The following is a 22,986-nucleotide window of genomic DNA, read 5'->3' as shown; positions in this document are numbered from 1 at the left end:
TTTTAATGCATACCTGGCAGAATTTTTGTTTTAACGTTTAAGTAATGCAAAAACAATAACAAGAAGGTGTTATTATTTGCTTTTTTTTATATATGTTGGTGGTTGATTAACAGGAATAATAGTTGCATCATTCTTAAACCTTTAGTGTTAGGTTGTCCATGAAGTAATTACAATTTTTATTTACTGCTCGTTTTCTCTAAATGTTCTTTGTTTGTTGATGGGCAAGTGCTACGTACCAGTAAAAAAACAGTTGCCGTTTTCTCCGACTCAATACATTGCATCTTTACTTGGGATTCGAAACAAGACTGGGTCGAGTATATTCGCGACCTCGACTTTTTATCCATCTTAAAAGGCTGGGAAGCCAGCCAAAAATTACGCTTATAGTTAAGCTATAGTTAAGAGGTACAGGCTCATCTAACAATAATCTTTTTGACTCGAAGCGGTCTAACCCCGACAACCCAGTGAAATGCATACTTCAGATCGAAAGCTCCATATTTGAACGTAATAAGCTACTTTTGAGCTTACTCTGAGTTATAGACTCCCGATATAATCAGCTTCGAAAAATTTCCAAAAGCGGTTAAGGTCTGTTGATGTCATAGGATCGCTGATAAATACTGAAGAGACGTATCCAAAGTTGTTCATAAGTCAGGATATCCGCCGGTGAAGTGTTTTTTAATTTAACACCGGTACTCCAATCTGTCGTTAGCCGCTTGTGCTATCGATTACAGAGTAACATTCTGAAATGTAAATTAGATAGGCTGAAGTTCAAAAACAAAAAGATAAACTGCATCGCCCCTAGGGTGCTCCGTTTTAGCTGTTTAAGATCCAACGAAACCTCTAGACTTCGTGCAAGACGTTGCTTCATGAATGACAACATAGACATTACTACTTGGCTTTTGCCATCCACAAACAGGAGTTCCAAGCATTGGTTGAAGGAATGAAGAAATTTCTCGATTTTACCAACCCTTTTTGAAGCGTTTAAACACAACATATAGCCTTTTGAACGGAAAAACGCTCTGAAGTATACCCAGGAGACGACGAAGTAAGTGGTATGTTTCATAATGTCATTAAAAAGTAAAGCTAATCACCATAACGTTTTTTTTCATAAGTTTCAATAATGCGGAACTGGTGGTAAATCTATAAGCGAAGTAATTTTTTTAGTCACAGGTGACATTCTTTGACAGAACGATCAAGGAAGAACGACATAAGGTTGTTTGTGCGTGAGGTCGTGTACAAAGTTTGTACCGTCAAAGAAGCAGGTCGAATATAAACCGGATCTACCGTATCCTTGAATCATGCAACTGTTTCTTAAGGACTACCTGAAAATTGTCTGTTCATTTACAAGTTACGGTGAATAGAAGCCATCGTACTGCTTTTAAAACCTTGGAAAATAAGATAATCGATAATTCTCTATTTGCGCCACCGGATCTCTCAAAATTCTTGAGATTTATTACGTGTGTCCTAACGAGAAATATTGCAGGAAGTACCGTGGCATTCGCTACCTTGACCGAGATAGGAGGAAAGTAATGCGCGTTACAGAAAAAGACGTTCGCAGTCCTTGAAGCGATCTACTAATTTCTAACCGATTTAGAAGCTTGAATGTTTTATCTGCTATCAAATTCTAGTGTCTCGAAATCTACTAGTAACTCTGATGAATTTCAGAAGTAAGCTAAAGTTTGGAAAGGAATACTTGAAAGAAAAATACTATTACAGTTTTGGCTTAAAAAGGCACAACAGCGTTTGATTAGGTAACTCAAAAATTTGAGACATTCTAGGAGATTTTATTGGCCGAACTTGAACAAAAACAACAGAATATGTCAAGCTCAAGGACAAGGAAAGGTTCAAAAATGGGCCGTATTGTTTGCGCCTATCGCCAAAGAGACGTCCACTTACTCATGCAATTTAGGGAGACTCCGCGAAGGAGCACGCGTTAGTTAATAACAAAAGAGTTTCTAGCGGCCATTTACTATCACATTTATATTAACGCCACTTATGCGGTGAAAGAATATACTTTTGAAGAATCCTTGCTTAGGAAATGTTTTTCAGGTATACACAATTGGTTGCCTCTGATCAAACAGTCGCTTTCACCCAACAAACAACTCACGGGTTGAGCTCAAAATAGGGCATTAGCGACCACTTTTGAAGCCTTTAGAACAATATAATACTTCATCCATAAATACATACGTCGACTTAGAGGTGGACTCTCTGGGGCGCTAAGGCTACATCTCGGAATTCTGATTCAGACATTCTGGATTAATCTGAATAGCCCATGAAATGAAGCAGGTATTGCACCGAGGCCTGTTCTGTTCAAGCGTGGAATATTAAATCTGATCTGATTTCTAACGTATGCTATTTGAATGATGTCGATGTTTTTGCAATTTGAAGCTTTAAGTGGATTAGTATACAATTAGACCAAATGGGAAATTGAAATGTTTGAAGGTCTTTTTAGGGAAGAAAAAAGAAAAGGCTCTAGCCTGCTCCTTGCGGAAGTTCCTCTAGAAAGGATAGCGGTTTATAAAAATGATCGATTCGGTTGGAAAGCATTACGGAAGCCTCATTACGTTTGCTTAAGATCTTCGTGACTCGCATCAGTGAGCGTCAAGCACTCCTGCAACTTCAGCTTTGTTTGACAGTTACACACCCACAGCCGCATTATGCCTATGAAATGCTATTTACACTTGCTACGATATATCTACACAATGTGATCATGTTCGATTGACCGTGTTTGACATTCTGGGGGCTGATGATCCACCAAAAAGTCTCAGTGAAGTTCTGATGACAGGCTTGCAAAGAGGTACGTGAAAAAGGGGCCAGTCCGCTGGCTATAGGCCTCATGCCTACCTGATACGTGGCCTTTTGAATCAGTGTAACTCTAATGAAATGGTCACTTTCGAAAAAAACTATACTGTTAACCATGTCAAAAGCTAGTAAACCTATAGGACGGCCGATTTCTTACAGACCACTTTATCTTCTCAGTCTGCTAAACAAGGCACTTAAAGCTTTTATTATGAGTGGATTGAATACAGGAACCCAGTTAGGCTTTAATTAGAGACCTAAGTATATTGAAAAGAAACGAAAGATGGCGTTTAAGGTCGTACGTCGCCATTTAGCTATTTTAGCGGTAGTACGAAATACTCGTTGAATAATATACCAGAATTAGTATCCAAGATAACTGAAGCCATGCGATTTATTGGCAGAAAGAGTTATGGGAACCTTGATATCAACTTATTATAAGTATTTAGGAGCATTCCAACCTGAGAAGGTAATCAGATGAATGGGAATAATTGGGGTAGAACATAACTTAAGCAAGTAAGTTTAGGAAACCTTGTCAAATTCATGTCGAAAATCAGAATATAATTGTGAGGAAAAAGGCTACTGCTAACAGGAGCGGATTCTATAGTTCTGCACCCGTCAGGGTAAAACGTATAGAATGAAATAAAAATGAACGCCATTTGATGAAAGCGTGGCAGGTACATTTAAATAGGCTACGTTTAAATAGACTATTCCGAACCATCTCGCCTTCTAGCGTCTTAAGTAGGGCAGTGTTATGGAACATCAGGATCGAGGTGCGGAAAGAAATATTTCGGACGGTTATCGGACCAGGGATTAGAAAAGAAATCTTTGAAAAGTTATAACAGGGCCCATGCCGTTATGAATTAGATGCTTCAATATAAGGAGAATAGAATCTTTGGGTATGCGATGAAATTACAAAGCTCAAAACCGAGAACAAATAATACAAAGAGATCTTCCAGCTCTATGCTCAGTGGAGAAAAGGATCCCCGTTGGATCCGAATTGGTATCAAATAAAGTAGGAACTTGGAACCACCGTTTAGTGAGTGTAGTTAGTAGTAGTACACAGAGTATTTTTTTGTATGATGGCCGAAAACCTTGAGAAGTTATTATTTGTGTTAGTGTGTTAAGTGTTACTTTACAACGTGCTCCCTGAACGTCTTCTCCTCGTATTATGCTGCTACACTGATAATAGGCGTTACATGCTTCTTGGGCATAGTGCTGATAGCTATTTTTCAAATGTTCACCTTAGCATGCGTCCCACCTGGCCGGCTCGTTATTCAATATTTCCATGGCATTTACTTAAACTGGAGTGAACAGCTGTCTATTATCATTGGCGTACTTTTGCATGCTCCTGCGACTACTCATATTGTAGTGGAGGCTCCGCAACGAGTTGACGAGCAAACAAGTGTCCACGAAGCGCGCCTTAATTATCATTTAGCTCTGCATTTAAAACGTTACCCTATTTTAGCTCCTAGAGTAGCTGAGGGAAAGTAAACTATCGCCGGCCTTTTAGACGTTAGGACAAGCGTATTGAAAGGACTCACATAACCACACCCACAGCCTGCATGAAAAACCTTGTTTTTTAAAGTATAGTTTAGATTTTATTTCTTTTCGTCGATAAACAAAACAGCGCTGTATTGTATACTTCCTTAGATAATCGAAGTCTACTAACGTTGACCTTAACTTATGGCAGCTTCATCTTGTCCTTGGTCCATGCTCACACTGACTGTTGGGGTCGTGTTACCTCTTGTCACCGCTTACGACAACAGGTGTCGAATACTTTCCATCAGATCAGTTTCTAGCGATAGTCTCCGTCTACCTATCGCCTTCCTAAAAAAAATTTGGTCCCTGTTACAATCGGAAGAAAGTGCTATCAGTTCGTTCAATCAAGATTTCCGTTTATGTTCAGGTTTTAGGTGCTCTACTATGGACGCCGACTTGGCTATGCTATAACGCTATTTCGATGCATGACCGTGGCGTCTTAAGTCAAACATTTTTGGGACCGTATAGTAATGTCTCTTGGTTTCCTATCAATCATGGACTTGACCCAGTTGTTACTCAAGGTATTGTTGCTGTAATGATTTAAATTGATTCCGTTTGCATTTTTGGGTTGTTCGTACAATTTAGAGAGCGTGAGCCATCCGGCTCCATAGTTTCTCAGAACACAAAGCAAGTGAAGGTTCGTACACCGGAACATAAATTCTTAATATGGTAGTTATATAGAAGGGATTTGGGTGCAACATAATGTTAAACTGTGAGCCAAACAGCAAAATCATTTCGCTGAAAATTTCGAAAAAAAATTCCTGTGGGGGATAAGTTATGTAGAGTTTCTTTAACAGGCTTGGCATATATATATATCTATTTCGGCCAGGTGGCTCAAACTACGTAGCAGACGTATGTTCAACTCTGTATTGTCCCTCTAGCTTCAAATTATTCGTATTAAAAGTTGAAGTTATGTAAGGATCTTCCAGATTACCCAATCGAATTCTATAACTGCCTGCTTTATCGCCCCTCTAACATCCCAGACCCCTTGCTTAGATATATAGACTCGCTCTCTTCTGTATATGGTTTTGTGACTTTGTGCTAAAAACATCACCAAAAACCTCTTTGGTAATTAGAACGTAAGAATTCATTTCCTCAACATGTTGTGTCGTGTTGACCCAGCTCAACTTAACAAGTCTGCAATGTCGCACCCGTCCTCAGCTAGCATAGTGAAGCCTGTATATACATAGCGATCAAACAGGATTTAGTTGTATAATAAGTTAGAACTTGCTACTAGAATCCGGAGACTTATTTAGTGACTGTAAGCCTATTGGAACTTCCAAATAGCCAATGTCGGTTAATACCTGAAAACTTGGGTTGACTGACTGGGTTGCAGTGTTTCAGTCAGACAGCGATTGTCCAATAACAGTATCCTCGAACTTCGGTTCATGGAATGCGAGCCTTTGTAGAGCTTTGATATACTTTGTCATTTGTAGCGTCAGACAGTATCATATAAGATCGTCTGATTTGTCCTTCGAAATGTGGTAAGAAAAGAACCAACCAAAACGGATATAAGATGGCATCTGCTCACGAAGATGCACAATACTTCAAGAATACTATCCAACAAAGTAGATGTTCATTCAAATACCGCCAAGGCTATGGATGACGAAATTCTAGTGCGAATTATTGCACAATGTCTGAAAATATTGACTTCAGACCCTTCGGTACTTCTGCTGCCTGCTTTCTCACACCACTTTTATTTCTATGATAAAGTTTCTTGCGTAAACTGCCATATCGAATCCTTTGAGATTTTTCTTGAAGTATGAGTTTGAGCGGTTTATCGTTGCTATATTTCTGTGTTAACAAACAACAAGGCTTTATACTATCGTATGGTGAGGACCTGAACGGTTGGAGAAGTTACTAAGTATGCGAGGATACCTCGATTAAATGGTCATATTCCGACGTAATTCGGAAGCGCTTAAAGTATGAATATGTTCGCTTACTCTGCTATTATGAAGTTACTATTCAATTGAATTTAACGTATTTTCCGTATGGATTGCATGAAGTACGTCTGCAAGCCTAAACAAAACTGCAGTGAATATTATTCATATAAATACTAATTCTATGGAACTATATAATAGTATTAAAAAACACATTTTTTTTTTGTACAGCAACCAATCACTGTACAATTATATATTTTTATAGCAAAGCAATTTTGTGCATAGGACGTGAATCGACATCAAAATCCATATTGAAACAACTATTTACAGTTATATACCTACAGAACCTATCTGAAGATTAGATGCACGTAAGCCAATACGTTCTTAGTAGCCTAATGTCGAAATAGGCTATACAGACTCGCAAACTGCTACATAGTCGATTGTATATTCAATCACTTGACGTAGCTGCTACAACAGCAGCATCAGAGGCCATTCAAAAGGCTCGTTGCAAATCAACGACCGTTCGTCCTTTCAATTTCCCACGACTGTCAGATAACTACGTACACATCTACGGATACATAGGCGAACGATGCATCTATCTATTTACTGATATGAGCGGTGTGCTATGCAGAGCGTAGGTGATGGGAGAACTATCAGATGAAGTGGGAAGAGCAATATATGGACCACAGGTCCTGTTGCTATTATGAGGAGTCGTGAGACATCAGGTAGCGTGCAGCTATGTTACGGTACTGATACTTTGCGCTATAGTAGCTTTTAAGCATAGGCTTTTACTATAAATGAGCACTTTCAGCTAAATTCAATTAGGATGGGTCTTGCAATCGCCTCGTTTAGATCTTCAAACAGAAGAAGACGAAAAAAGGACTTCTTCAATGCAGCATTATAATTTCCTCGATAATAAATAAATAAGAATCTTTTTGGTAAGCTCCGGCTGAAGTGAATATGTTTGATGAGATTATGGTGAGAGTGGGTGCTAAGGCAGAGCACTGCCAGCACATTTTGGGTATATCAGTTGATTCAGGACTACAATAAACCTATCGTGCAGGGAAGATCCATATGAACATTTGATAGACGCCCATTTCAAATGTATCTTTCATACATACAGAACGTGTATCTGTGCAGCGGGCCGGCCCGACAAGGCCTTGGTGTCGCTGCGAATTGGCGCGTGTATCTTCACACCACTGCAGGAAGAGCGTTGATTAACTCTGGCTCATATTCGTCGACGGTTCAGGTGGGGGCTGGGGACCTTGGCCACCAGCAGCTACGGACACGTGCCGCTTACCATTACCCGGTATGTATATCCGATGGCATCGTCACCACCAAAGTCGAGACAGAAGCCATGACTTGCATGCCCCTGGCGTCGTGTTCAGCCATTGGTATGGTGCACATACGGTGAAAGGCAGAAGCCGGCAACGCGATCAAAGCAGGAACAGAGCTGTATAATTCAGGATGGACGAAGATGGACCAACCGACCTCTGGTGCTTCTCCAACGAACCCCTGTATCGGCCCATTCTCGATGGTTCGTTTATCCCATGCATCCATTGGTCTTAATGGCCTCTATTAATAGGCGGCACACCAAGTGGAGATATCACTCGCTGCTACTGCTGCCGCGGTCGCGTCCTCCTCCTTCCCTCCGGCCGTCGAGTACTAAGGGGTAATTGGCTAGTGGGTGTTTTGCTGCATACGTACAGTTGGCTGGGTGGGCGTGCATGTCTGCTTGGATGCAAGGTTCTACGGCACTGAGCGCGAGAGGAAGGTGATATGGACGGAAAGAATACGTGCACAGACGCGAGGAATAGGCCCATCGGCTGCAAAAAAAGCTCCCCACATATACTACAACAGTTAGCAGCAAGCGGTTAGCTATAGAAGAACTATCTCATGGGAACGATCAAACAAGCCAACTAAACGTACGATACTTCGTCACTATGCACACCTGCTGAAAGCTGCGTGCATATCGTAAAGAGTTATTAATAGAACGTCATCTCTCAAAGACTGTATCAAGTTTGCACTTTTTTAGGTTGATAATTGTTATTTTTTTTCTTTTCAATCTTTTCCTCCCTATGAAGTATCGTGTACTGTTACTTGTGGAGCTAAAAAAAATGGCACACAATTCTATTGTGATACGTAATACAATATATTGATTATTAATGTATAAAAGCATTCATGTAATATCTAGATATTCATATTGAAAAGTTTATGTGCTTAATTTGTTTCACGATTTTTATATGGCGTTCTGCAGACAACAATTTGAAGAACTTAGTGGAGGGACGCGGCTCAAAGCTCTTCGTGAAGTCGACACCTTAAAAGGGTTATAGTTTCTGCAAGTCTAATGCAATATGGTTTTATGGATGGAACAAGGGAAATTCTCGGAAAAAAAGTAAATGTCCAGAAAAACGTTTATCATTTCAACGTAAGAACCTACATAGACATGCTATACGGAGTAACAATGTTTGCTACGAATTTCTATATAATTCTAACGCACTGAGTCGTACTTCAGGCTGAAACCTTTTTATTTAGGGCTATTATTAACGCCAACTATGTATTGTCCATAGATTGATGGTGAAGTCTTACGTATAGCTATGAGTTTTTTTTTAATCAGATTACTGGTTTATTTTGTATAAAGGATGCAATGATGTTTATATTTGATAATGTAAAGTGATAAATGTAATTGAGTGATGAATAATTTATACTTGTTAGTTTAACATTCATCTTTCTAAGCCAAGGCAGACGCATTTGATTTATTTAATAAACCTGAACTTTTTGAAAAAAAACCTGTAAATCTTAGCTGGCAGTCGAACCCGAGACTTCATGGTCAAATCAGCAGGCTGTCTCATCAGTCAAATAAAAAAAAACACTTTACCACACAAATATCCAGCACCTTCGGCCTACAAATATATAAGCTTACTATGGCTAGATTATTTTTATGCACATTTATAGAAGCAAAACAAAAGTCTTGCCCTTTTTTTATGTAAAGAATTACGAAAAGTATATCGTAGTTATTTAGCTATTTCCATTTAAAATATAAATTAATCTCTATATAAAGAGGACATTTACAAGCCGCGCTTTGGTTTATAGACGAAGTGCGTAATCGGTCTTCGAAAAAAAAAACTAAGAATATATTCTGTTTCTGCTGGCGTACCTTAGTGCTCCGTTTTAGCCCGTCGTAAGTACTTGTTATTTTCAGAATGTATGTTATAAATATCGATTTTGTATTTTTCCTAGCGGTTCTACATCCCCGACCTCACGGGAACTACAAACTTACAAACTAATTGTGTGCATAGCGAAATCCTTATAACTCTATATGAACAGAAGGAAGATTCAAATCTACAACCCTGAAAATTAGACTACGCATCATAAAGGGCACAGCAACAATATAATTAGACTGTTTATTACTGAAGTTCAAAAAGCTAGGCATTTTTTTAAATCCTAAACTCTTCACTATTGCAGTTTTTGCAAGGTCTATTCCATCGAGAAAAATGCATTACCAAGTACTTGTGTGCAGTGTCGGGGTACCACGCTGCTTTCGATTACCGCAAGAGTTTGCTGGAGAGCCGACGATTGCCCGACGATTGGCAAAACTTGCCCCCCCCCGCATAGATCTAGAGCCCCACGACTAGTTTGATTACTGACCTAACTTGGCTATACGAATAGCATAAACCCTCTATCATTCAAGAAGCCCGAAATAAAGCTGGTCAACTCGTTTCACTAAGGTCAGTTGAATTTTATAGCACATTACTTCGGATGCCTTCTTCAAATACGTACACATAGATTCTATTATTCGAAGAACTAAGGTCAAGTTCAACAATGCGTATGTAGTTAAGCAGTACATAAGACAAGCATACTGCCTAATCAGAGGTAGACACGGCTTTTTAGAATTTTACGGGATTACGTTGCCGTCGATTCATTCGACTGCTCTGTAAGTGGTCGTAGCCAAGAATATCAGTCCTAAACGAACGGGACTTCCTGTATGACTTCGTCAGATAACCTTCCGGTAATATTAAGTAAGATAAGAGATGCTTATCACATCACTTTCGTCTACAGTATGATCTTGATATCTAGATCGATACTACCAACTAAGCGTGTTCGTTTAAGCCCCCAGAGTAACTGACTGGGACTGCTGGGGAGAGAAGGGGTAGAAGTTTTTTTTTACTTCGTCCAAAACGTTAAAGAAATTTTAAGATGATATCATAACTTTACGGCCAGCTTTATTATGAAGTGCTACTTTACTATTGATGTATACAGGCATTTAACACAGCTCTCTATACGTTTTCCTCTCCTGGTTGATAAAGATCTTTATTTTGTATTTTTGAACGTGGCGTGGTAAATATACACGCGAAAATAAATTAACCAATTTATTTCACCAACCTAACCAATTGTGTAAGATAAACTTATTAGATGGTGTTGGTGATGACTGATTTAGGCACTAAACATATCGTCACTTCAAATGCTTACTTGTCGTCGGAACTATCTTCAGCTTCGAATGTTTATACTGAAAGTATCAGAATGTCTGAGTCATGGCAAAGCGTGATACAAACTCGAACTATGCAACAGTAAGCACTGAGAACTCGAGAGCTGTAACTCAGCAAATGAGCTAGCCTCAGATCATTTTACCGCTTGTTTATTTGGCTATAATAAATAACTTCAGGATCAATTAGCAGCAATAATTTTTTTTATGGGCCGCTATTGACCAACAGCGGTTACTAGTTGAAGCTCAGCTCGAACTGCGACGCTACCCATCCTGCCCCGCTTTTTCTGCTTGTTCGTTTCATCTTTGTAAAGACCATGGTTGGCCTATTTCCATTGGCTAAAATAATACTGAACCCTTCCCACGCAGAACAAACTCTTTTGATGCAACCGAATCTGACTGTACTTTCAGTGGCTGAAAAAACAGCTGCGGTTCATAAACTTTCCTTCCAAAGATAAAATACTATAACAATTAACATAATAGTACGTTTCATCATGGATGCTATGTTATGCGTAGGCCATCTGACCTATTGAACGGCTGTGCTAGCGGACCTAAAATATACTCGCTAAGAGCCTTCGCTAACCAAAACGTTTACTTGTCAATAGATGTTCCGTTGTACTTTGTTAATGGAATTCCTGCTGCCCTTAAGAATAATGGTTGCCAAAGGCATTTGCAAAAATAAGCTATACGTGATGGCCTAGACTATTCGAGCTTGGCTCGTCTAATAATTAAGATGACCACTGATATTGATCGGCACATTAGAATTTTGTCTTGATTGCATTTAGACGAATGTTTCTAATGAGCGTTACGATCGTTTCGGGGTTACTTGTTCAGGTCTTTGTCACCGCCTAGCACCCATCTGTTCAGACTTTTGCTATGTCTACAGAAACCGACTACTAAGCAGACTTTCGAACTGCTTGCCATGCCATTGTATGCTTGCACTATCCACGGGGGGTAAGACGTTTAACTGATATATAAATAGAAAATATCGTTCAATTTGTAACATTGTGCTCATCAAGTTTGCTCCGCTCATGGTAGCACAGATGCTTGAGCCGTTGCTTGGTAAAGTGAAAGCATGCCACATCGGTACCGCAGTTAAAATCTGGCACTCTGCATTTCTTTGGACCTTCTAGACGCACAGGCTGTGCGGGTCCCTAAAGCTGCTTCGCACATATTTCAATTTTACTATGTTAGAAGAATATCTTTAGCTAAATGTACCTCTAGGTGTTTTGTCTTCGACGACCCCATCAGTGAAAAATCCTCATGATAGGACAGTGTTAAGAATGTGCTTCAGTGTGAATAAGTTCGCTCTCCATTCTCTTTCCAAAACTTACAACTTTCTGGTAACTAGTTGCTGTGAAGTAAGGTGTACTACCACACTTTCCAATTTAGGTCTATTTTCGCTAGATAGAAACAAGTTATTCTGTGGTTTCTGACCAATTCCGCTCAGTACATTCGTCTAGCTTCTTCTCTAAACTCTGTTCATTTAATGGAATTAAATCCATAATCACTAGTAGAAGTTTAAGCTGTTCACTGTTAAGAAAGAGGCTAAAAAAAGAAACACCCCCAGGCATGTTAAAGAAGCTTCGAAATGGCAATGACCTGTAGAGCTCAATACAATGATTCATATAGGAACTTAATGTTGATCGTTGCTTCAACCCCATCTAAAAATTGTAGAAAACCTAAACGTCTAGATAGGCTTAGCCTTGTTTTAGATTCCTTGAGTGTAGCAGTTTCAATCAACGAAGAACGCCTCGCTTTTCCTATTTCGTTTTCACGAACTGTCCAGCTGTGCTTGCCGAAAGCTGCTTATTCTTATGTTTTTACTGTAGATAGCCGTAAGTTGGCTCATAGAACTTGTCGTTTTAAGCACGCATTGGTGTCAGTTCGATACGTACGGTCTTTTTGAGATGATTAGGTTTCAGCTAATCGCAAACGTTTCCTATTAATTTTGATTAATGAGGTACTTTGTATTGTACCCATTTTCAAGCAGTCTCGGGCGATACTCCCACTTGTAGAGGTCCATCGGTGTTTTGAGATGGTATTCATCTATGTAATATTATAAATAGTCATTCTTTTTTTGCGAGCTGTGTGACAGATTGGGTTGTCTCGTTTCGCGCGAATCACTGATCTGGTTGTTATTATTGCTGCGGCGCGGGGTAGCGTCATTCATCACCTAAAAAAGGATTTTAGTACGTACTAATTCAGTAAACGACTAAAGCCCGAACTTACACATGTGGCGTTGCGAGATTGAAAATCATCACCTGAAGATTACTATCATGGTCTATTTTCGGAAAATGTCGGATCTGACATTTTTGCCGGCCATAGTGGCCCCCTATGGAACCATTCGAACGCTCCGTTTCAATACAGTCCTTCTAGTAGAAATAGAAGGTCCCTAAATATTCGCTTTAGGTTTGCAAGTGTTAACCTTTAGTGAGCAGTAATTCAAAGAAGCGTCGTCAAAGAAGAAGAAGAAGAAGAATATCTGAAAAAATCTATAATTGCGCAGTTTACAGTATATATTGTGCATCGTAAAAGTGCTACGAATACTTTCGGGCCTCAAGTAAGTTGCCAGTCGTTCATCAAACCATTAATCCACACTTTTTGGCAAAGCTAATTTAAGATATGTCATGTCCAATGGAATATCGAAGAAACATAACATCTCGACAGCAGGCACAACTCTCATCAACTAATTGGACATAAATTGAAGGTCCGGATATCGAAAACAGTCATTTTCGGCACCGTTATACGCGGCTCGCTAAGTTTACTTGTTTTACCGAAATAGACCAATCGACGTCTTATTATTTAGCAGTAGAGTACACGTCTGCCATATTAGCTTAACCGCATTTTCGTTTTTCTATAGAGATGCCAAAGAACGATACGTCAGAAAATGATCTTTCTCCTCGAAAATTATTTAACTCGTTGAATGATTACCGAATGTCTACCGAAACAGGTTATATCAAGCTTGCTTTTGAATTTGATTTTTAAAGGGAACGCTTGTTGTCAATTGTTCTCCGAATATTTTTTTTTCTCACATGATTTTGTCACATTCGGTGAGAACTGTGGAAGGCCTCGTGGCTGCTCCAGAGCATATCTCTACTGATATAATATTATCAAACGTACATAGTTACAATCGTCTCAGACAACATAGCTTCTGATCATGTAAAACATCCAATAGGGTCGTGTTTGTTGGAAATTTATTGTTGTTAGTACTATGACTGTTACTCCTATTCTATTTAATCTGTCATTGTCGGCAGCGCATAAATCGGTGGTAGGTACTGAGAGGTAAACCCAGAATACCACGTTACGCAGTCCTTGGTTAAGGGTTGTCTGAAAATAATTAATTTGCTTATTGCAACTTACCCGTAGTTAGCAGAATTAGGAAGCAGTACTTTAAGGCCATTTGAATATTCGAAGCGGAAAACAGCATCAGCTTCACTTTTTCTCTGGCTCTCCTTGAAGCCGTGCTACTAAGGGAGGCAGCACTTGACACAGCTTCTTGACGCGTTAGACACGCTCGAGCAAGTTAACCACAACACAGAACTTGATTATTTCAAGTTGAACAACGGTTTTGCATCGTTTACTCGATTTATTGTTCAGCACTCATGGTGATCGCTTTCTATAAAGTAGATCAATATTGATCGCTTCTGTAGTGTAATGAGGTAATTAAAGGCATTGTCCGAAGGAGAGAAGCACGAGTTTTCCAGGCCACGAACAGGGGAAACCGCACTCCCTCGCATCCTTTGTACATTTGCTGGCGTAGACAGTTCAGCCTGGACCGACTAGGCCAAGTTTATTTACCCTCTCCTTTGTGAGAGAGGGCAGTGAGTGGGGGATCTTTCCGTCGCAGGTGAGGGGTACTTACGCTGGTCACTCAGATCGAGTTCAACATTATCTGAGTGAGTGTTCGTGCATCTAAGCGTAATTTGTATGTTCCATGCATACATGTGTACGTATGCGTTTTAACGAATGGTGATAATAACACTATAAGCCAATTAGAGGAAGGTCGTCGATCGTTACAACGATTCAGCGCGCTGGAGAGCGCTAGTGATGGAGAAGTGGGGTTGAAGTGCTGCATGCAGTTGGGCCGTTTAGAATTTAGTCCTTCAAGATGCTCATAGTGGTGGGACAATAAGAATAGCGTGAAAAGGCAATTTAGTCAGGCGTATTTAGGATGACGCGTTCGTAAGCCTAGGCCGTGTGTATGCGCTGCACTTACGAAAGGGCTCGTATGACTTAGGATAAGATAACGCCGGACACGTCCTTAAGATTAATGGTTGGGTAAGGAGCTCGTGTGTAATCTACATACTTGCCTTAAATGCAAGCCACAAAGACTGCTAATTATTCTAATAGTTTATTACTAGTTCTATACTGGTTTTAATTATATGAGCTACATACCTACCTAACGTAATTGTGAGGCTAAATTCGATTGCTGATTTTTCGCAAAGCGAAATTCTTGAGTTCTCAATAGTAATCGACAAAGGTTGTAAGATCAGCACTTAAAGAAAGTTGAGCTAACATAGCGACAATATACACATTTATTAATTGTAGGGATAATAGTTAAAAAAGTTTCAACTATCACATATCCTAATACTGTATCCTAACCTTTTATTTAAAAGTTGGTACAAGTCAACGTAGAACAAAGCAAATGTTGAAAAAAAAACAATCGTAATGTGGTTATTAAAAGGCGGCTTCTTTGAAGCTCCACTCATACTTTCCTCATTCGACCGTTAAGTCGGATAGCTTTCAACGAAATCTACCACTGTGTACTACGGCCAATGTTTAGAAAATACGCCGAGAATCCCTGCAAGTTAAATTTATATCAATGTCACTGGTTACCTACAACTTAACAACGCTTGTTTGATGTTTTTGATTTATCAGTTAGTTACGTCTGCGAATTCGCTTGTGACGACAGGGTGACAGTCGCCTACAGGAGCGGCGAAATCGTGGGAAGAGTCGTGTCAAGTGTTATTGGTAACCCATCATGTTTAGCTTAAATAAGAAAAACCCATGTAGGAAGTCTAATTTCCTATTTTTTTTCATGCGAGTTAATTCACGTTTGGCGTATTTTTCTGCAAAATATTTCTCCAGTTTGTTTTAATGTATGTGAGCAAATGTTTTATATTTACTTTATTGTGAACACTGAATTTCTTCAAGTATGAAGTTTTTATCGCAGTGGCTTCTCGTTAAGTCAAGTCTAGGAAATTATTAGAAATGTATAAGTACATCCATCTTTTGGAAGCGCTTGGCAGTATCTTGTGCTCATTTCAGTACAATCGATTTCCTTTTTCTCTTCTTTGTACCCACCCATTTCCTGTGTTGTTATTATTAAAGCCCCATCGTACCCGTCTCTAAATTTATAATACTCACATAGATCACCTTTTGCTGCTAGTTATTTCCAAGTACCAGTATATATAGTTCGCTTTTTTCTGAAGTTAACGACCGTAGGAATAAGTCAGAGGCTGCTTTGGGCGCTTGGGGGTTCTCATCCAGCGCTAGCAAGAGAGGTACGCTTGGTACTTTGTTTGTATTCGTCCATTGTATGCTACCATTGCAATTACCTTATGCATCATTGATGATTCAAGCTTCCACTTAGTAGATCAATCACCTGCTGTCTTATTGGATACATGGATCGACCGCTCGAACAGTGCGATAATGTTAATTTTACCTCTCCTTCTTCGGGATTTCGTCTTTACAATCGTGGACGATGATGTGGCGCCAAAGTTCAAGACGTATATGGGCAGCTCGCTCACCGATATCCGTGACATAAATCTATTAGCAAGCGGAGTCGAATCTCTAGGTAGGTAATGTTCAGCAGACAAGAGTGGTAAGTGACACAATCCAATAGAAGTGCTATTAATATTGACAGCGGTCAACGCTTCTAGACCTCGTCAGTCACCACTTTCGAAACCTGCCAACTGATTTCTTTTTCAACCTAAATTTGCCTAATTTCCCGCCTAATTGACGGAAAAGAATATGACACTTAAAAAATCCTGCTTCACTTAACGATGCAACCCCAGTCCCACGATAAAAGATCGTGAGTTGACGACACCTGCAGAATCGAAAGGCGCCAGTACCTCGCCATGAAAACACTAGCGTCTTCTATATTTGCACTTCGCCTACTGCACATATTTTTCAAAACAGAACTTCGGCAGCAAAACAGCAAATTCTCGTTAGTGTACCTTATAGGGATCCAGATACGATTATAACCCCGCTGCTGGCTATAGCGCTCTGCATATACCGATCGAACATTTTATAGCCGGTTAAAATACCATTCTCCACTATTGTCTGTTTTATGCATGAAGATGGGATTCGTCAACGCTTGAATTTCGCGACCTTTTAGATCGAAATTTTGAAATACAGGAAGTGATGGATGCTATTCATAAACTCCGGCGGAGCGAAAACTTCGGGCTTCGACTCTGATTTCCAACGAAGATTTACAATAGGCCTTCTTGTTCAAAGCATACTTAACGCCGGATAACACACCTTTAATGCCTCTCTGAGGAATGGCTGAGGAAAGATCTATGATGCTCGAGGGTAAAGGTGTTTTTCACTGGTAAGATGTCGCTAAAGAAAGGCTGTTGTTATAAACTTCTGTCTCAACTTTTCACAAACCGTCTCTCGTAATACCGCGAGCCTATGTGTACTATTTCAGAAGAACAAGCTGGCGTCATATTCAACGAGCATTGCTCACCTTAAGGTATATGTCGATGAGCTCGGACTCAAAGTAAACATGTGAAAGACATCGCTTAGGCGCGACAGGTCCTTTTTGGCGTGGAAGCATGGTAATCTGATGTGCCACTATGTTAACTTACCTAGAAATCGTATTGACATCTAGTACGACGATCACTCAGTAAGCATATTGCGGAGGGCTGTGCTATTGCAGTGGGTAAGGATCCACATCAGCTCTCAAAAGCAGCACTGGCCCATTTTGATTCAATAAATTGCATGTTTGCCTGGCGTGGGCTAATACGGAAAACCTCGCGGCAAACCGACTATGCAAGCACGACCATGTGAAGTCGACGCGCTACAGATATGTCCTGTACATCCACTTCAAAGCTAGAGATCGATTCGTCCATCTGTTCGTGTGAAACATCAGTTTTTATTTTTAAAAGAAACAGTTCATCCGTGAATACGAATTGAGAGTAACTACATAGATCTAGATTTCTACGACAACACTTTATAGAAGAAGTGATATTTTGTGATTTTACATATAGTTTACGGAATTCCCCATGTTGTTGACAGGATGCTCATCTACTACAAAACTAGAAGGGTTGTTAACTAAGAGGTTTAAGCACCACGGACTGGATAGCAAGAGTTCCGTGCAAATAATAAAATATACGTTAATAAACATTAGTGATCAGCAAAAAAACAAGGTGATGAGGAAAATAAGGTATTATTATTAAAGTTATCGCTGTCCCCTCTCATCGTTGCCCTGGCTAAACTCCTAATGGGAACAGCTTTGTTATACTCTAGCTAAAAATAGGTGATTCCGAAAATACTAACCAATCGATTAATTTATCTAATTAGCGAACTCGACAGATCGGATAGACGCCATATCAAGGCGCCATAAGTAGCAAAACAACAGGACCACAAGTCCTGCGAGTGAGTGCGTTCATTTTCCAGAATTTCAAATTCAGCGACATACCAATGCACTTAATTCATGGTACGTAGCCCGCGAGTAAGATTTTCTCTTTCTTTCTTTCTTTCTATCTATCTACATAAAAGCTGAGTACTATCCTCGTATTTTTACAGTTGTTAATTGGAACAGCATAGCTTAAAACTACTAAAGCGCAATGTACTAAAATTACGATATCTAATAAGCTGGTAAAACATACATATAAGAATATGGGAGAAGTTAATTCTTTTATGGAGAAGGAGTTTCATAAAGGGTGCTAAGAAGGTACGATTACTATACTAGCGCTGTGTGTGCAATATATGGAAGACGCACATGTCTGAGATATGGGAGATTCACAAATTTTGACTCTATGAGGTTTACCTCAAGGCGCTTATGGCCCACCGTAAAATACCGTATCGAATAGCACATCCTTTCACAGTTTGTGCTCGATCAGCCTTAAACTCGCACGAATGTATAAGAATTTGTGATATACTGAAAATTTTATGTACGACGGTATAGTCGTAGCTTTCAGTTATTTCACATTTTTACTTAAATCGTTAAGTACTTCGTCTTATCATCCCTAGTTTCGATCAATAACTGATTTCCTCTGTCCCGCTCGACTTGGGGTCCACATAACCACGAAAAAAAACAATGGGATTCTTTGTGATAGAATAAGATCCGCTAGCTGTAGTCACTTAAAATAATCGTTTTGTTTTCGGTACGGCTTAGAACAGTTGGCAAATAAAGGCTTCATCCATGTGCCTTCTCATGAAATGTATTCGGTGTCCAAAAACTTGCACTACTTTGTAAAAGACCAATTAATGTTTGACGATTTCAAAGATCGCTTTTACCCATTAACTGTCATTCAATGTTCGATGAAGACATAACGGGATGTTGATGTCTTTTTAAGGGAAAAAAAAATCTGTATTTCTTTCCCAGAATGTTTTGGTTGAAATCTAGGACGATCACCGCAATCCTAATCCAACTTTGATGTTCTTCGAGTTTTTTTTTTGGTTTGCCTTTGTTCCATTTTTGTTTTAGTTAAAGTGAAGAACCCAAGCGAATGATAACGTGAATCCGGCGAAATATTAGGTCTCATAATTAATTCAACTACCTGTACACGAGGCGTGTCACAGAGCTAATGTAACAGTAAAATGTTTAACTGGTTATAGTTAAAGCTGAGACGATCTGCGGCTGAAAGGAAACAAAAAACATTAAACTGTGTAGAACCGCAGTCCAGGAAAGGTGGGGCCTAAACGTGGTCATATACCTGCATACCGACCTTAAGGACATATGAGCCTGTCTAGCTTCAGACTGAGGCGCAGATTACAAGGTTTTAAGATTGGTTTGTGATCTTTAGATTAGTTCTCCGTGCAGTAACATTTGACTATCATAGATCACACTACACTTACTACTTCTAATGCAATTTCCTGTTCAGTATAGCCTCCACTGCACCACGGGCGATAGATAGACAGCTTTGTGGGCTTTTGGCAAGGAGAGGTCTTAGCGCGGTGTAAGAAATTAAATATTTCCAAAGCTCGTTAAACAAAAGTCCATGTTATTAATGAAGCTCGAATAGCGACAAGTCCTTCCATTTTTATGCTTATCAATATTTGATTGATAGATGTTAATGATTATGAATTCTTACCAAATACGCACGCGTAAATGTTAAGCGCTGTACACCAATAAGGCAAATGAAGCAGGGCTAATGAAGTTACGTCATTCATTAGATATCTGAGCAAATATAACAATAAACTTTCTCAATTAAGCACTAGAAAAGAACTTTTAGTACTGCGTAAATTATTCAGTGTTAACAGCAAGAAATCGATTTGAGTAACTTCGAAAAAATTTACATTTGCCTAGACTTCTCGAGATCGTTCAATAAAAAGTAATACCGAAACCGGAACAGGATACGAGCGTAAATTCAGCAGCGTAATAGCGATTTGTATTCATGCACGTTATTGCCTTTAGTGTATCTGAAATATATACATTCTGGGGTTTACAAGTTGCTACTATAGGTTATGTCAAGGCCCATTTTTGTTCATCAGCTATAGATGAGAATACGTTAAGCAGCTTATATTTAATTATTCTAAATTTACACCATAACCTAAATTATATTTGGTGTCATGCTCCCATCTTGATTCACGCCAGGCGCATAGATCTATTTTGCAGGACAACCAAGAATTCGAGCAAATTATTCAGGCAAACGAATTTTTAGTCCTGGATTGAACGCCCTGTGCTGCGGTATTCCTTATAATAGTCTACATTATCCTGTGAGTGGACGAATACGTTTGGAATATATAAGTATGGGATCTGTTGGGTAGCACCTGACTAAATGATCTGCCTATTTAAAGGTCTTTCAACTTGCGAACGTTTTCATACTTCTCTGCGTCCCTGTTTGCGCTTTATCTTTATGGGTGAAGGGGCGATGAAGATGCTTTTAGAGGATAGCTTGAAGCATACAGGTGGTTGTGTGAAGACATGAACATACATACGAGTATAGGTAGCGTTTATATTTTGCTTATGGAAGAGTTCATGGAACACTGAATCTAAAAATTTGCAAAATTTAATCATTAAAATATGAAAAGTCGCTGCGGTTCTTTTCTAGACTAATAAGCAGTCACGCATAAAATCGGGTGATATTTCTGCTTATCTGTGTTCGTGCTATTGTTCCGCCATATATCCACCCAGTATATTAAAATCAATTAATCTCGATTTTTTCTCTTAGGATCAACTAAAAAACTCCTTAATTAACTTGCTAGACTGAACCTCACAACAAGCAGCTAAGGCTGAAGAATCATCTCCCGCACAATATCAATTAGAAACTGTTTCAATGACATCATACTGTGATATTTTTGCGGAGACAACCTAAATTCTTTCGCCTATTTAAAAAGCAGAATACAGGAATTTCCGATCCTGTATCATCCTGTCTTTCTTGCTGTCACAGGAAAGGAGAAAAGTTGATCGACGGCTGAAAGAGTCCGTTGGATCGACAGGGATGTTGTAATTGCAACCTTGCGTGATTCTAATTATCCTCCTGCCGTTGGCACCATGCCGAGTATCTGCAAGCCGATAGGAGAGAAAGAGAGAGCTGGTAATATGGGACAGGTCAGGAAAGTGAACGATAAAGGGGAATGAGAGGCGAAAAGCATGCGGTTCGCAAAGAACTTTGGACACAGAGAAATGGGGTCAGCCGGAGAGTGTGGTAAGCCCTTCGCCTCTTTGAGGTAGGGGGCTGAGGGAGCAAGGGTCGGTGACCCTTTCTTTTAACGACGATTTAGGCGTTCAGGTGTCGGCTGACAACGTAGCGGGGCGAGTCAACAACGATCGTAAATTGAAATTATGCTAACGCTTTTTTTCCCTCAGCTTCTCCCTTTATGTCACCTCAATTTAAGGGGAGGTTGAGGACGTCGGTAGACAAAAGATCCAACGATAAAGAGATGTTCGTCGCGCACCAGGCAGGTAGGTAAACTCTTAAAACAGCATAAGAAGCAGCTTGGTCAACCAAACAAGGATTAAGAAGTTGCTGCAGAGGAATGACAACTTGAGGTCGTCGACTGCCATGCTGCCAGAGGCAACCACGCACAAAACGACGGAGTGTCTATAGAGACGCAAGTATAAGCGTGAGACTGGGTGGTATCTCTGCTCCTTCCTACACTTCCCATAGAATCCTATTACACAAAATGAGTGTGAGAACTAGAATTGGTAGCAGCCTATTTTAGGTCCCGAAGTGACTTTTATTGAGGGTATTCAAAGCGTAAATTTCAGACGTCTGCTGTATCCATGAAAAAGAACAGTCGCCGTTTGGGTTAGATGCTAATTAAATAGAGTCAATGGTAAATTCAATAGAACCAAGTATATTTTTATGGGTCACACGTTGTAACAATTATCGCATTGTTAAGAATAATAACTAACTATACTAAGTGGGATTAGATAAAGACCGTCAGTATAACTGGCCATCACTAATTAACGCTAACTTAAAACTTTAGAATAACTAAGCGACATTACAGTTCTACGTAGCTACAATCATTTATTTTGATTCTATTAGCCTGTTAAGAAACAAAACTAATTAGAAAGCAATGTCTTCACCCCCCAACTAAATGTTAATACAAACCTTACGGCTCATTTATTTCATGTCGCAGTATTAAACCAACGAATTCCCGTAGAAATTGAATTTCCGTAAATCAAATAACAAACGGGTATGTTCACATCGAGTTTTTCGAAGAAGCAGAAATAGATGCATCAACATAAATAAATTCGAAAGGTAAATTTATTAATGTCCACTGAAAAGATACGAAGCGAGCTGAGTCTGCGATTTCGCTAGCTAGCAAAACACAATTGCCCATATAATGGGCAATATATGTGCATCATGGGCTCATAACATAAGGTGAATAAAATCATTTTATATCTGTTAAAGTAGCAGACTACTGCAAAGGTATTGCAATAGAAAATGAATTGAACTCTGTACCATAGCAGTATAAAAAGAAGAATAGTACAATACGATAGCGTTAAGATGATTACTGTAGTCGAATATATATACTCGAGTCCGATATATTCGAACTGAAAATCTTCATTAATTATGCGTTATCTTTCTCCACTATGCAACGTTTTTTTTTTTTTGTTTATATCAGTGTCTTATTCACTTATAAGGTTTAAAAACAGGATCTTAG

The 22,986-nt window shown here is 39.4% G+C and overlaps 1 protein-coding gene across 2 annotated transcripts in view; it reads right to left on the bottom strand.

Moving 5' to 3' along the window:
* Window positions 1–14,459, bottom strand: part of LOC111259630 (carbonic anhydrase-related protein 10) — a 123,589-nt gene extending 109,130 nt beyond the window's left edge. For both annotated transcript variants that reach the window (XM_022831782.2, XM_022831783.2), the window contains exon 1: window positions 14,062–14,459. In XM_022831782.2, coding sequence (XP_022687517.1) covers window positions 14,062–14,128 — 67 coding nt within the window. In that variant the 5' untranslated portion in view covers window positions 14,129–14,459. The remainder of the gene's footprint in view (window positions 1–14,061) is intronic.
* Between the last annotated feature and the right edge of the window lie 8,527 nt (window positions 14,460–22,986).

The sequence above is a fragment of the Varroa jacobsoni genome, unplaced genomic scaffold (genome assembly GCF_002532875.2).
Source record: "Varroa jacobsoni isolate VJ856 unplaced genomic scaffold, vjacob_1.0 scaffold_353, whole genome shotgun sequence".
Lineage (NCBI taxonomy): Eukaryota > Metazoa > Arthropoda > Arachnida > Mesostigmata > Varroidae > Varroa > Varroa jacobsoni.
Note: the sequence above shows the minus strand (reverse complement) of the source record. Positions and strands in the feature narration are given on the sequence as shown.